This window comes from Lissotriton helveticus, chromosome 2_1, assembly GCF_964261635.1.
Source record: "Lissotriton helveticus chromosome 2_1, aLisHel1.1, whole genome shotgun sequence".
Lineage (NCBI taxonomy): Eukaryota > Metazoa > Chordata > Amphibia > Caudata > Salamandridae > Lissotriton > Lissotriton helveticus.
In genome coordinates, this window is record NC_136059.1 from 2,041,953,662 (window position 1) to 2,041,970,589 (window position 16,928).

The window sequence follows — 16,928 nt, forward strand, 5'->3', positions numbered from 1 at the left end:
CAATATTTGTGAAAACAAATCTGATAAAAATATTGATTCTTCCGAAATGTACTTTCCTTTTTAATCTGATACCCCTTCATTTTGAGAAAGTAAGGCTGAAAAAGCTTCACGGGGTGAGAATCGCAAGAAGAAAATTGGCAGGAAATATGATGAAGCAGGTAATGCACTGCCATATTTCCAACTATATGAGTGTGCTTTTCAATTAATAATTTTATGTTGCTGCTCACTGAGAGTTGGGGGTCCAGAGGAGACCATTTGTGGCATGTCCTGCTAAATGAAGTGGAAGGAGGAGAATCAAAATGTATGTACAAATTTTAAACTAAATATTTTTCAAAAAAGTAAGATTACAATTGTGCAGACGGCTGCTCGACTGGTTGCTCAGATCAGCCGAACAACTAATCTGTCATATTATATCAGGTATGCTCCAATCTGGATTCTCTGGGCATCCCAGAATGTTAGAAGGATAGGTTGGCAGTAAATCTAAGGGAAGTGGGCATTAATGAATGGGGCCAGATCCTTCAAGATGGGGAACTTTGCTTGTGGGATCAATTTCAGAGCATAACTAAAACGATGGTGTCAAAGTTCACATTTTATTAGTTACAAAGCGGGTCCTGAGCCGTGGGAGGAGAGAAAACTAGTATCAACAAGTTGGAGGAGCTTTTATCCAACAGCCTACAACGAAAGGAGGTGCAGCCTGGTATGGCTTAATTATGGATCTCTCTGATGAGGATCTGAGCATGCCTAACTACATGTGGTGAAAAATAATGCTGAATACAAGGATCGACCAATTATGTCAAGTATTGTTCCACCTTTTATATAGTGTGGTTAAACTAGCATATCTCAGAAGAAAACACGGGGCATATTTACAAGCCCCTATAACCACAGGAAGGTCACTTTAGTGATGTTCCTGTGGCGATATGGGCTTCACCTTATTTACAAGGTAGTGTTAAGCCACTAATTCTGCTTGTAAATAAGGCACCCTTTCACGCTATACTTAGCGTGAAAGGGGCAGGCAATGGGTGATTTTGAAGATCCCTCATATTTACAAGAGTGACACAAATATGGAAAATTAAGGCCAGGGACAACCTGGTCCCACCCTGGCACAATGAGGAGAAATGTTCAATTTCTCCTCATTTTTGCTGTTTCTATGTGTGCTGAATTGTGCAGCACCATAGAAACAGCAAATGCCATTGATTGCTGTAGGTGTCCCTTCCTGCACATAAACAATCATTAAAAAAATGATGTGTTGCAACATCTATGTGTGCTGCACAAAGCAGCACACATAGAAGTTACAAAACGCTATTTCAGATTGTTTATGTGCAGGAAGGGACTCCTTGCTGCACATAAACAATGCTACCCCTCAACACAGGCACCCTTGCACTCTGGTGCAAGGGTGCCTGCATTAGGACTAGGTGGCTAAATTTAGTGCCAGCACAGTGAGTCTTGTAAATACGCTGCAGCCCTTAGTTTCAGAAGTGGCAGAGCATGGCGTTTTGCCAACAAGGCTAACGCTGAGCCCCGTCACTTCTTTTGAAAATATGCCCCCACCTGTTTTCTCGCTGCATTACATTTTGGTCACCCAAAAGACTACCAAAATTGAAGGGAAAGGTTGAGAATTGTTGTAAGAGGTGTTGCCTACAAAATGGTGACATTATTCACATGTCCGTGCTTTGCTAACACGTTTGTAAGTTTTGGAATGATCTTCCCCACATTCACATTCAGGTAAGCCCTGAACTAGTCTTTACTGGAACGTCTCCAGAGGTTGGAGATCCGCAAGGTTATGGCAGCAAATAGTTATTCTATTTGATCTTGTTGGGGAGCAGGCAGAATTGTAAGCAGTGGATATAACCAGTGCCTCCGACAAAAGCAGAATGGTTGGGCTCGGTTTTATATGTCTATAGGTTAAATTTGAGCAGATCCATATCCAAAAACGTTGTTAAGCTAAGGGCCCCAGTGACTGCGTGGCTGGGAAGGGGTGATGAAATGTAAATTACAACACAAACAAGAAGTAAAAGAATTGGGCTAGTCTCTGAATTTGGTCCAATGGTTACAGCTATTTGATGACATGACATGGCATTCAGTCTCCTTTCTTCTTAAGGCCTCGAGCTTTGATGTAATTGCAGAACACTATGGCAAGAGGACAGCTTAGAGGCAGCTGGAAGTGAGTGATGGCAAATGAGGACTTATTAAAAAAAAAAAAAGCACTGCCTGGACATTGATTTTTTGAGTTTTTGTTGCTTGCTGGTGAATGGAGATTACTAGCCAACCCCGCATCCTCTGAGTAGGCCTTGGACTGCTCTGCTTTGCTACCCTGAGACAGTCAAGGGCTACAATGAGGTAGCTGGTTCCCAGTAAGGTTCAATCAATCGGAGGTGTTCGGAGATGTAGCTGCAGTGAAGGATGTTGAGGACCAGTCTGACTGCTATGTTTTGAAAATTGTGAAGTTTCTGGCCTTACATCGTCCACATTTCTTAATTTATTAATCTATGAATCTTAAGCTTTTCTCACAAAACTCAATGAGGCACAGCGCAATTTATACAGATAAATTTTCAGGCTACCAAAGTCATCCAGCAAGAACAGATCCATCTTGAATTTGATTTAAATGAGCAATCAATTGCACTAAATGCTGCTTTCCCATGGTACTAGCGTGAAATGATACACGCAAGTGCTATATCACTCAGACTCCTTCCAAACAAATAATTCAATTCTCTCAGCAACACTGCTTAACACCTTATCATCAACACCTTGCTGCAAAAACTGAAGATGTCAATCCAATGGGAGAATAAATTGCACCAAGGAAGTTTTAAATATCTCTTGCAGAAGGAATTACTTTGTCACTCAAGGAAAACAGACTTTGAATCTTTTAAGACTAAGATGCACAGGAAGCTAGTCAGACCCCCAAGAATATAGCGGCATGGATTCGCAAATTTAGCGGCACAAAAATGGAAATTTAGCGGCACAAATATGGAAATTTAGCGGCAATTTTGCGGCATTTTATTTGGCCATTTTTCCTACAACAAACGCAGATATCTTAGCTTTTTTAGTTATTTAACAACATGAAGCTATGTATATTTGGTTTAATTACAATGTAGACACTTTGTTTCCCTCGAAAAGCATTCTCTCCCTTCTTGCTGTGAGTTGTGCAGTGTTCCTTGCAGGCGTTTGCACGGCATTTGCACGGATCGGCCGATTTCGCGATTTTTGTGCAAATCACCAAATCGCGATAAGCTGGAGGGTCTGGCTAACAAACGTACTCGCGGCTGGGAGCAGCCCCCGCCCCCTCCCCCCCCCGGAACTGCAGACAAGGGATCATAAATAGTCTCGAGCCGCTAGTCCATTTTTGGTAGCAAGCAAGGACAGTGCTCCTCCCTGGCGTAGCTTGGGAAAGACACTGATAACGTTAAAGAAAGATTCGACTTCTATAACACTTTACACTGCCGTTGGAGAAAACGGCATGGGTAACTGACAAAAAAACGGACACTATCTTACACTATCAGTGGTCACAAGTCTAGGTTCCTGTGTAGGAGTAGACCTCTCAAAGCCTGGGTATCAAAGCTGTAACGTGCATGAAAAAGCAATGGTTAGTGGACTTAAGAAATACCAGCATGAAGCTGCGCAATCTCTCAGGTGTAAGGTGTGGCAAGTGACCGAGTGCTGCTGTAGAGTGAAGTATGTCTAAAGTGACAACTCACAGGGCAGAAGAGACAGCTGGCAGCTTAGCGTTCGAAAATGAAAGCTGAAGAAGAATTTGTAGAGCTGTTTGCAGAGAAAACAATATCTTAATGGTTTCTAATATCGATTACCTTGATCTGAAAAAATTATTGTGGTGTTAACGTGCACATTTTCAGAAATGTATGCCTCTGAAAGGAAAACAACTTTAATCCTGCTGCAGTTTTGAATTTGAGCATGGGGGCGTTGGGGGGGGCTTGTCTTCGTTGTTTTTCAGCCTTTCATCTCTTTAACCAAATGTACTTTGTTTAGGGTTTTTCCTACACTTCAGACCGGCTAGGTGTACTCCGTGTAGCAAACCATATTCCACATTATAAAGTTAATAATATCACTACACATCTAGGGCTTGAGTGTAAATCAATTTAAACGTTCGAAGTATATTTGTTGCAACTTGATTTTATATAAGTACAGTGAATAACTATGTATCAATGTTGATGAAAGAGATAAAAATAATGATGGATAAAAAAACATAAATGTCTAAAAAAAAGAATCTCATAATAGCAGGAGCCATGAACGCATGCTGCCATCATATAACTGCAAACCGTAAGTAAGCACGACGCCTAAACTGGAAAAAAAACCTCACCGGATCCAACACATCAAACGCCCATTTCATGCATCCGGTTTGTATGGAGTGCCCATGGAGGCGTTAAACAACCAAAGGCTACACGTTCTAAAGATAACTCGCCCTCTCCCTGTCTCTCTTCCTCCCTACCTGTCTCTCTTTCTTTCTCTTCTCTCTCTCCGTTCCCCCCTTCAGATGTTCCTTCCTCTAGTTTCTATTCTCTCTGTTACTCCTCAAGCTCCTCTCCCCTCTCCCTGTCTGTCCTCCTGCAGACCTACCAACCCCCCTCTCTCTCTCCCTCTGCCTCTCTCTTCCTCCCTCCTCCCTCTCTCTCTCTCTCTCTCCCTCTCCGTGTCTCTCTTCATCCCTCCCTCTCTCTCTTTCTTTCTCTTCTCTCTCTCCCCGTTCCCCCTTCAGATGTTCCTTCCTCTAGTTTCCATTATTTCTGTACTCCTCTAGCTTCTCTCCTCCTCTCTCTCTGTCCCCCCTTCAGGTGTTTCTTCTTCTAGTTTCTATTCTCTCGGTTATTCCTCCAGCTCCTCTCCCTTTCTTTCCTCCTGCAGACCTCCCTCCCCCTTTCGCTCTCTCCCTCTCTCTTCCTCCCTCCTCCCTCTCTCTCTCTCTCTCTCTCTCTCTCTCCCTCTCCCTGTCTCTCTTCCTCTCCCTGTCTCTCTGTCTTTCTCTTCTCTCTCTCTCCGTTCCCCATTCAGATGTTCCTTCCTTTAGTTTCTATTCTCACTCTTCCCCCCTCCTCCCTCTCTCTCTCTCCCTCTCCCTGTCTCTTCCTCCCTCCCTGTCTGTCTTTCTTTCTCTTCTCTCTCTCTCCGTTCCCCCCTTCAGATGTTCCTTCCTCTAGTTTCTATTCTCTCTGTTACTCCTCTAGCTCCCCCCTCTCTCTCCGTCCCCCCCTTCAGATGCTCCTTCCTCCATCTTCCAGCAGTCACGGGGCTGGAGCAGTCTCTAATCCGCGAGGACAGATTCCTGCCAGGGCGAGGCGCGCCTCCTGCCGAGAGAGCCCCGTAGCCCCTCTCGGAGAAGGGCCATCAACATGTCATTGTCACGGTGGATTACGGGAGCCGTAATGAGGGGATTAGTGGGGCCCTCGAGTTTTCAGGCCGAGGGCCTCTCCTCCTGTGACCTCACCCTGATGATAGCCGTAGAGTGCGCGGGGCCTAAACTGGAAAAAAACCTCACCGGATCCAACACATAAAACGCCCATTTCATGCATCCGGTTTGTATGGAGTGCGTGCTCAAGGAGACGTTAAACAACCAAAGGCTACACGTTCTAAAGATAACTCGCCCTCTCGAGATGGAAAGGAGACGTTGCTGCTGACTGGCTACAAAAACGGCGGATTTCGCGGCCGTTTTTGTAAATATCGCGGCATTTGCACGGATCGGCCGATTTCGCGATTTTTTTGCAAATCACGAAATCGCGATAAGCTGGAGGGTCTGGCTAGTAACTGGAAGTTATGAGACAATTCAGCTCCAAAAACATTTAGATCAAGTTATCTCCAGGGGCAGCTTCTGGTGGTAGGTTGAGGGGCTGTGCCCCTCTTACTTTATAGCCTTGTGGATGGTAATTGCGAAAAGCAATTATCATCCACATTTGTATTACAATGCATTGCGTTGGCCTGCCTAGAATGGTGCTTGCCAAAATGGACATCAGGCAGTCAACCATTTTTCTTGGGCACATGTACTAGTGCGCATGTGTCAGCTATGGGTGTGAATTTTCAGCAGTCTATGGACTAGCATGGTGCCAGCCTAGCCAATAATAGTTATGACACAACGCAGTGTCATATTTTTGATGCAGCCCCAGGCATGAACAGTATCAGCCCTGTACTCAGGGCTGCCTGTCAATCCTGCCTCTCGCCATTCCATGTTTTCCCATGTCGTCACAGGGTGATGATTTGGAAAAGGGAGGGATTTCTGCCTTTGCAAGAGGGCTTGCAGGCTGATGTCATAGAGTCCTGAGGTTTAACTCATGGCTCTGCAAGGGACTGGTCAAGTACTGCATGTTCTAACCAGAACAAGCTCTTGCACCTCGTGTATCTGTTTAGATCATTTCAGTAATTCGTGCAAACATCTGCAGATGTGCAGTACCTTCGTTTGGGACACCAACTGACCTGAGCTGAGGACAAGACTTACAAGTAAGGTAAGTCAGTCTTGCTTCTTTACCTATGCTGTCAAGTCTCTTTCTCACTTTTCCTCTTTTTTGTGCTATTTTCAAATCAATGGGGCATATTTACAAGCCCCTATCTCCACCACAACGTCCCTTTTCGGAGCGTTGTTGTGGCAAAAGGGGCATCACCTTATTTACAAGGCAGGGTTAAGCCACTTGACGTGGCTTAACGCTGCCTTGTAGATAAGGCCCCCTTTCACGTTACACTTAGTGTGAAAGGAATAGGCAATGTGTGTAGCGGTGGGCGTTCCACCGCAATACCCATTGACTTTGATGCTACCCCCTATTCACAAGGGAGGCGTAAACTAGAGGCAGCGCCAAATTTAGGACCAGGGAAAACCTAGTCTTACCTGGCGAAACGAGGAGAAACCTTTAATTTCTCCTAATTTTTGCTGTTTCCATGTGTGCTGCCTTGCGCAGCACACATAGAAACAGCAAACACACCAATGATTGTTTTATGTGCAGAAGGTTTACCTTTTTGCACATACACAATCATTTAAAAAAAGTTTGTTTTGAAATTTCCATGTCTGATTTCTAACAGGCACAAAAAGTGTCTAATGATTTCTATTTCTCTTGCTTGTTGTCCCACACTTTAGGTTTTTCCATTCCATCCACCTCTGTCATTCCTAAATCACCGTGTGTTTTTCTACGGTTCTGTGATTTTACATATCAAGCATCCAATTATCAATTACAGTCATAGTTCCTGGGCTTTGGTTTGGTCATCCAGATGCTCCGAGTGTTTAAAAATGTGATGTGAACACTCTGTAGGAGATATATATTCAAACAGAAATACAAGACAATCCCAGAGAGCTGTGATTCCGCTGACAGCAGGTACAAACAACACAGGTGATGGACGGAAACATGGTAGTGAATGCTGAGATGTAACCAAATGCTGTCCGATTCCTTACTTTGGGGCATATTATCAAGGATGGCTTTAAAATTAACGCCGGTTTAGCGGCAGAACACTGCCGCTAAAGCGGCGATAATGGGCTTGATAATATGCCAGGGAAAATTCCAATAGAAGTCCATGTTCTGGTGTGAACATGGGCTTCTATTGGAATTCTCCAGGGCATATTATCAAGCCCATTATAACTGCTATCAAGCCCATTATAACTGCTTTAGCGGCAGTTTTCTGCCGCTAAACCGACGATAATTTTAATGCTGTTCTTGATAATATGCCCCAAAGTGATTGACACGTGGAGGTTTTCACAAAATGGGAAAAAATATGGAAATGAGATTGGAACAAGAAAAATAAAATCTTGTCTTAAGAAGGAAGACTTGTCTCTTGTATTCCCTTCACAAACCACCATTGTACATGATTTGCACAAGCGTTAAAGGAAATTGTCAACTTTTGTAACATGTAGCAAGACAGAGATTTTGAGGCAGAACAGACCGTGTAACATGCTCTAGGGAGAAGTGGCAAACAGGTTTTATTGGCCCAGGCCTCACCCATGTCAGAGAACTTCAGATAAGGGCTCATTATTTTCGGGCGCATGCAAGTTCATCTGTAGGATATCGCCGATAACCAGTTTATGCAATGCGTTGTTATCTTTGGCCCTCAGCTGCAAGCGCTCTCTGCTTTGCATTTTTAATCATGTGCATTGGAGTGAAAGCGTTTCCCTTCCCAATCATATCTGCACCACTCTGTCAACATTCTAAACCTTTCAAGAATGCACATTATGTGGTTACTTTCTAACTTAAGAGAGGATAAAGTTTGTAAACACACCAAGTCCAAACAGGGCTTGCAGTGGGATGAAAAAGGTGTGTGTGGGGGGAGTGGTTTAACAGGGTCATTGCCAATGTAATAAAGGGAGTGGCTTCAACATGGAAACTAAATTTTTGTGATTCCCTTAGTGTGCAACTCGACCAATATTTTGGTGCCTCTCTGAGCTTTCTGTTATTATATCCAGCCAATGGGCATATGCCAGAAACCACACAGGACTATTGGCGTTGTCAGTTGTTGTTAGCTCTTTAAGATAAATGAATGACTTCTGATTGGTGGCTCGTCCGACTGGGACCTCTCTTTCTCTGCACCCTGATGGGGTAGGGGGCAGGGGTAGGCCTCTCGATCTGGGCACAAGTCAGGGTGCCAGATTCGTAGGGGTGGGGAAACATGTCAGGCGTGAGTGTGAGGGAGCCATGACTGGGGGGGCACGAGGAAGGTGGAGGGCTGGGGTGAAAAAATTGATGAAAATGGATCCAAGCATGCAGTTGTTTAGCTCAAGCATGAAGCGTGGCAGAGTAGAATGTTAACCCAGTTTGAAGGGTGGGTAAAACACCAAATGCACTTCCTCGTTAATTTATTGCAGGACAAAGAAGGGGCTCAAGGGGGGATGGAGTTTTCGCCTGAGTGAAAGGCTGCTATAGGGGTGGAGCAACTCTGATGTGCAGGTGTGGGAGGGCCTATAAGTAACTCCCTGAAGGCAGTCTCTTTTAACACAAATGGCTTAGTGTACAATAAAGGTGTTGTGCGGCACAAGGCAGGGATGCCTGCTATCCCCTATTTTATTTGCCTTCTTCATTATGCCACTAGCCAGAGAGATTCAAGGTAACAAAAGTATCCATCCTCCTCTTCCACAGATGGATAAGGTGAAATGATATGCCATTGATATCATGTTAATTTTGGATTGTACGAAGGAGACCCAAGAAAAGGTTTTTGAGCTTTTTGCTCAATAGGAGGAGCTTGGAGGGTGTACAATTAATAATAATAAGATAGAAATAATATTGTGTGGTTGTAACTCCAATGTTTTACACTCGGTTATGGTACCATGTGTCACTGTCAATCCACATCGGAAGCATTATCTAGGCATAAGGTTCTCTTCTTGGGTTGAAGATCTGTACTCTCTTAATTTTGCTCCCCTCCTTTTAAAAGTTCAAATCTATGTTATAGCTGGAACTCTCTCCCGTTGACCATTCTCAGGAGAGTCTCCCTGACTAAAGTGTCAGTCCTTCCATTATTCAATTTCTTGTTCTTGGCCACTCCGTGTTGTATCAGCCGCCTTTTTTAAATCAGGAGAGTCCATGTTTTCATCATGTATCTTGCAAAACAAATCAGGCAGAATTGCGCTAAGTAATTTATACAAACCACAGAGGATGGAGGGTTGGTGCTCCCTAACCCTAAATATTAGTATTTTGCACAATACATATCTAGGTTTAATTCAAAGCTGCATATAATTTAATACAATTGATTTTTGAAGATTTTTATATACTGGAAGTGCTTAAGTCTGCTAAGTTACCCATAAGAGTTCGCTTTAACAGCTTGAAGTGATTCTTTCAGAAGTGTGGGGATCTTCACTGGAGATATTCCATTCCCTGATTAATACGGCAACACCCCTGGTGCAGTAGATATCGAACCTGGGGTGAAGCTTGAATCTATACTCTTCCAAAAGTGGGATATAGGGAAATTTTGGATTTCCTGTTGGGGGATAGAAGGCAAAATTTAGCGGAAGTCGATCAGCGTATACACAATGACTTTCGGCTCCTGGGCTTATTTAGAAGACTCAATAAATATTGTCTATTCTAGATTTAAGCCGAATCCTCAATAGCAGAGAGGCAATCTTTGCTCTAATTGATGATGGGGCACTGGAAAAGCCAGGGGAATGAAAAATAATGCTCTCTGCTATTAAAGGCATGGACTTTGCTCAAAAGCTATAAATAAATGGGACGAATAAGAAGGCCTGGAACTGAGAAATAAATACACTGAATTTTAGTGTGTTAAGGGAGGATAATTGGCATCAGATGTTTTTTCTTCTAATTGGCTCCCTTAAAGAACCCTGGCTTTTTTAACACACATTAATCCCAGTGTGTCAGGCAACTGTTTTCGATGTGTATCCAATCTCCTGCCAACTGGACGCATTTAAAAAGCTCACTGCTCATCCATTCAGGGACACTGGGTTGAAATCTTCCAGAACCTTGCAAGGGAACTCAGGATGAATATTGCCTCAACCCCTTGGCTGAGAGTTTTGGGGTATGATCTGGCACTGGGGCTACCTGATAAATGGGTAAAATTAATATTAGTATTAGTATCGGTCCCTCTTATTTAAAAAATGGCTAACTCAGTTGATCCCCACAATGAAGGACTGGCTATAGAAAATGAGGCAAATTAGAATTAGCGAACAGTTATATACAATATGAACTGGGGAAGTGAAGACATTTGAAAACCTCTGGGGACAACATTTTCTGCCTGAAGAAGCAGGGTAGACCTGAAGAGTTTGAGTACATCATTTGGCCTCTTCTCCCTCATTTTGTTTTATGCACTTTACGAGCTAATTTTCAATCTGATTTTAAGACAACTGAATTTATGGTATGTATTCTCTTTGCATCTTGCTGATAGCTGTTTATTGTAATTTGGTATCTCCCGCACATCGTCTAAGTTATATAACATGAAATATGTATTTATAACTATACTTTTTGCTTGTATGCTGAGTTTGTGATGAATATTACATGGAATATATCCTAAAAAACAAAAACAAAAATTGAATAACAACAATGATTTTGTTGCAAATAATTAATATTGAAAATGTTTTAACTCTGACATTGTGAAACTATGAATTAAACATTACTGATAACTGTGGAAGGGGTAGTCACAGCAGTGTCCCAACCACTCAAGTTATTTTCACTCTGTCTTCTATGTTAGACATGTATGTCCCTTTTCTCTCCACAAGTCGTCCATCTACATAACTTAAACCTCAATTTTCTTTCCTCTTCAGCACCCACTTTTGACTCTTCTCCTGAATGCACTTCCTTGCATCTCCTTCACTTCACCACTCAACACACAAAGCAACCACGCACCTGAAAGAACTACCTTTATTTTGCTTTAGCCTTGTTAATATGTTGACTGCTGAGTACCTCTTTCATACATATTTGTACAAAATGTAAAGGAGAGAGCCTTTATTTAAAAATAACATATGATTCGTTAGCCAGTGTTAGGATAAAACTGATGCCGACAGTGCCGTAGGAAGGGAGGTGCAGTGGGTGCGGGCTGCCCCGGGTGTCATCACTGAGGGGGGTGACAAAATGGCAAAAACATGTGTTTTAAACACATATTTTTGCAATTTTTGCAAGCCGGGGGTGGCAAGTGTCATCACTGACGGGGGTGTCAAGAAATTTTCCGGACCAGGTACCAACTGACCTTGCTACGCCCCTGGATACCGATAACATAGAAGTTCAAAAGGAAAAAAAACAGCGAAAACTAGAAAACTTCAGACGGATGGACTTGTATAGAGTAGGGTTTAAGGACTGTGCTCGATCACTTTAGAAAAGGGTTACAATTAGGGAGGTCTGGTACACCTCTGTTTGCAATTAGCTGTGTTCAGGAACAGCAGATGGTCACTTATAGCTCATAGAGAGTATTTCGCCTCTTTTACACTCTTTGCATTACCGTAACAATGGCATCCTCACATATGGAAATAGCTGGGCCAGACATTCCATATGTTAAACGGTAAGGCTCAGCCAGAATGATGGCGGTTAGTGATTTGAAAGTAATACGGACTGGCAAAATAAAGATGAAGGAAGGCACAGGTCGGTACACACTGCAATAGAATTCGATCTCTAAAGCAGTTCTTGCGGAGAAAGGTACACATACAAGGTAATTCAGAAAGCAACAGCCACTGCGACGCTCTGCAACAGCATGATATTGCTCTCTTCAATCGGTTCAGGTGATGGTAAACCAGTGTCTATCGCACACAACCAACTTGAAGGTGGGAAACATCATTTACTACGAAGGAATTACCCCGCATAACGTTTACCACGCGTCACTCACCACGAAAAGGTCTTTTCCACGCGTATGCTTTCAACGTCCGTCTTTACCACGCGAGTGGTATTCCTTCGTGTCGTTCTGCCTGTACGATCTGCGTGGGCTTGGGGGGGGGGGCTGGGGGGGCTAGGGGGAGTTGGGGGGGGGCTAGGGGGGGTTGGGGGGGTCTCCCCCCCAAAAAAAAAACAAGCGGATAACAATAAATAAATAAGAAAACTTAAAAAACGAACAAGGAAATAGCCTCACCAACAAGGAGACGTGTACGTCATAATTGAAGTCCTTTCACAGTTTTGATAGACGTGTTTTGACGCTTGTTTCCGTGGTCGGTGGAAGAAAGGGCTGATGGGGAAAGACGTACAGGGGTCAGATAAGAATCTAAACTTTATTAATTAAGGTATTATTTAAGCGCTTTATGAAAAAAATAAAAATAAAATGTAAGGGAATCTGTTGTTTTTAATTGTTTAAAACATCGATCTTTTCCTTCGTACTGCATGTAGCCTATCAGCATCGTTATGTAAATTTAAATGAGACGTGAGATGTTTCGTAACGTTCATTTTGCGGAGTAAAAACATGCGTTGTCAAATGCTGCGTGGTGAAGACACATGCGAACTAAAATTCGCGTGGTAATGCCATGCGTGGAACTTGTCTTCGTGGAAAAATCATATATTCCTTGAAGGTTGATACGTGCCAAGCCACATTTCAGTATGGCCTGGAATCTTCCATTAGTGATCATTAATGCAAGAGATGCTGGAGATGATAAACATTCACTCTTCACAAAAAAGGGATTGACCATATTGGTCTATTTCTGGTCTGTAAAAGCTCTGTTCGCGGGACAGAAACAGCCAGAAATGCCTCTCACACGCAAAACAAGGAAAATAACACTGACCTTATATATGTATGGAAACAATTTCATAAAACGGATTTGTAACTTCACAGTACTTTCTATACTCGATATAAATACAAATATATTTAGATACGAGCAACTAATTTTGGTCCGCTAATAATAATCAAACAAGGTTGTCTTATTTTAATTATGTATCATACCAACTTTTTAAAAGATGAGAATGTTTGATACCTTGTGCCGCAATCTCAAGAAGGGCTGGTAAGGTTTAATCCCATATCCATCGAAGGCTGGCTTTCCTTCCACTTCCCAAATAATGCATCCCAGGCACACGACAGCTGCCCACCATTTCTGCATCCTTACCGATCTCATCCTGTGAAAGTGAAAATAATATATGCATTAGCATTATCTATACCTGCAAATATATAGAAACGACAACTCTTCTTATGCACAAGGCCCATTTATTAGCTCGACTGTACATCAAGTTGCGACCAATCAGCAGTCTTGACACATTGTCACGAATTGCTCTGAAAGTCATATGTAACAACCAAAACAAACAGAAAATGAATGCAAAAGAACGAGTAAATTATGAGGCAGTCGAATACCGCAAAACGATATTTGTCGGTAATAATGATTTTATGATGCAACCATAATATATGTTTCTAAAACACTATGGAATACATTCCTTATCAGGCTATACACATCTTAAAAACTCCCACATACTCTCATCATACGAATACATTACCATGTCACCTACAAACTTGTATATTTTATGTATAAGCGAGCTAACTCGACCTTCCCTCTTATGTTGGCCGTTCAAGATACCACTCTTAGGTCTCTGCCGAAGAAAGGGTGTATAAGCATATATGAAGTCCCTGACTCAGCCTGAAACGCATTTGGGCCAAGACCTTTTTCATTTTGTGGAAAAAGGAGGCAGGAGTATTAAGTAGGGTTCTCTCCAATACAGCATGCCCCGCCTGAGCCTTGAGGTCTACTAGCCCATCCAAACTTCCCATAGTGAGATCTGGTCCCTGAGAGGTTCCTGCCTACTGGCAGCCTCCTATCCCTTCATGCATCTTTCAGCTAAAGAGCTTGAGTGAAGGCAGGCCCTTAGGGCTGAAGCTAGCAGGCCTATAATACACAGATACTTTAATCAATATCCCTCTTCTGCATCTAATTAGGCAGTTCCCACCCACTCAGCCTCTGCATGGTGGGCACTTTAATATTAACAGTGTTGCAAGTGCATAAGCCCAACTTTCAAGGTAATCCAAGGCATCGCTAGCCAAAACATCAAAAAAGGACTGCAAAGGCAGGGCCCTGGGTCTGTATAAATCACAAATCACTTGTGGTTAATCAACGGAATGGCACTCCAGTCCCAAGCAGCCATGCAAATGCCACATTGTAACATAAAGGAGAGTGATCAGCTATCCAAAAGAAATTGGTTAAAAAGGGGAGGGGACCTTGCCCCAAAACAACAAGAACCTGGAAGGGGTTCAGCCTTGGTGATTTAGCTCCAGTGAACCAAAGGTAAAACTGTACTGATTTGAGAGACCCATCACAGGAAACATGCTAAACAAGGCACTAGCCCACCTTCTGTTGATTCCAGGATCATTTTGGCCCCCAAGCAAAGACGAGCCATAACGTCCTCAGGCCACTGCCATGCTAGAGTATAATAGTGTCTACCAACATTGTACTATTTGAGGTCTATTGTATGCTGAGTCATCCAATAAATTACAACCAGCAATACGTTGCATGCTCTAAGAGCACTTTACATTATAAGAAAGCGCCACTCGGTATGCCCTCGCTGATCAATGATGGTCGGAATATGGGCTGGAGACAACTGGCGACCCGACATCGACATCGCATCCCTGAGGAAGGCAGACTGGCCTGTCAGATAAGCCCCAGAGGTGGCAAGCTCTGAGACGAGAATACCACCACACTGCATGTGGGCAGTGAAGATCCCACCTGCTCATGCTCTAATTATCCTGCACATCATCTGCACCCCGTCAATGATGGACACTCAAACTCTTCCTTCCTCCCACAACAACTAGATAGAGAAGCAAAATCTGTGTCAACTGGGCACTGACCATGGTAAGAGAATGTACTAGTGATACTGAGGGTGATAAGCAGTTTGGATGAGCCCATGCCCCATCTCCTCCTGCAATCTCTCTCCGCAGTTACACATTGCCTTGTCCCTGGAGAAACCGAAGCAAACATAGAGGGTCATAATTACTTACAGTGCTTGGAAGATATTTTATGGTTATCACAGGAGAATACCCTGGCCGTGTCCCTTGATGCTGAAAATGCAATAAATCATATAAAACAGGGACATATGTTCTGTATTTATGGAAAATGGGAGTAGGAGACAACCTAATTGACCCCTTCGCTGAGGGTGTTATTCCCCCGCTGTGCTGGGGGGAGGGGGGTGCGCACAGCGCCCCCATGCTCATGACGAGCTCAGCTCGTCATGAGCTACGGCGCTCAGGTGTATTGACTCCCGTGGAATGCTCAGCACAGCGGGGGAATTCTCCCCGCACCTGAGCGTTCCACGGGCCATGACGAGCTGAGCTCGTCATGAGCACTGGAGCGCCGTGGCTCATGACGAGCTCGTCATGAGCGTGGAAGAGGTTAATAAGTTCCAACTGTTACATAGCACTCCTACCATGCAAGTCAACTGTGGGGGCTTCCTCTATGATCCCTTCCCAGTGAACTGAGGAAACCATTGGGGATGGCCTCTGTCCGCCCTAATGTTCTTTCTAGAAATTGAACCGTTATTTATATCCTCTGCAAAACAGTTCAAACTACAGGCAAACATCTATCAAAACAACTGTTTTTCTCAGATGATATCTGGCTAACACATACCGCTCTCAACAACTCACTGCCAGGATTGATGATCCTTATAAGTGATTTTTTGAGACATCTGGCTATAAAATTGATTGGGACAAAACGGAATCTCTAGCTAATTTATATGTTAGAACTAAGGCCACAGTTACACCATGCCTGTTAAGATGGAAGAAGGAATGTCTTAACTACTTAAGAATCTTTATCAATAGAGGTCAAATATCTAAACCTGTCAGTGCAGGGCCGCATGCAAGCTCTAAAAACGGTGGTGGATCCATGATTTACCTATATCCAGGGAATATTACTTCATCTAATCCGGACAATTGTTCTGCAATCCATTGATAAGGGCACCAATGGTTTTATTTGGGGAGATATGAAAGAGAGATTAAAAATGTCCAAATTCATTGCCCACAGGAGATGTGGGGGCCTACGTTTATCCTGCATTGAGCACTATTACACCTCTCACAGCTATCATATATGTGGCTCAGGGCAAATGATCCCCCATTCTGGTTTGCCTTGAATGGGACATTACTCACAACAGACCAGGCCACCATCTACTCTATCAATACAATATGCCATCTAGGTCAGCATCCTATCCCATAATTCAGAACACAGTTAAAATTTGAAGCACTCCCACAAACCTTTAAAGAGAAATCCCAGACTGCATCTCCATGTACCCTTATCGAACAATGCAGTCATCCATGTGAGGGGGCACCTATACATTGAGAAGTCTGGAAGTAGGCAGGGATTATGACTTTTGGACACTTTCTAACTTTAGGGCACTTGAAAACATCTAAAACACTGAGGGAGGAATTCTGTTTACCCACATGTCAGAAATGGTAGCACATGCAATGGGTACTTTGCATTGTACCCTAGGGCTACGTCATGGAACATCCAAGATTCTCCAGTTCTACAGTATCTGAAACACTGGAGATTGTGCAGGGGAGTTATGGCGGGTTTTTACAACCTGATAGTCCAGCACCTTCACCCCTGACCCCTTCTATCCCATCTTAGCATCAAA

The 16,928-nt window shown here is 43.3% G+C and overlaps 1 protein-coding gene across 1 annotated transcript in view; it reads right to left on the reverse strand.

The window, feature by feature from the left end:
* Nucleotides 1-16,928, reverse strand: part of FSTL5 (follistatin like 5) — a 2,936,723-nt gene that overhangs the window by 2,661,173 nt on the left and 258,622 nt on the right. Inside the window, exon 2 of the mRNA XM_078677005.1 lies at nt 13,301-13,439. Coding sequence (XP_078533131.1) covers nt 13,301-13,438 — 138 coding nt within the window. The 5' untranslated portion in view covers nt 13,439. The remainder of the gene's footprint in view (nt 1-13,300; nt 13,440-16,928) is intronic.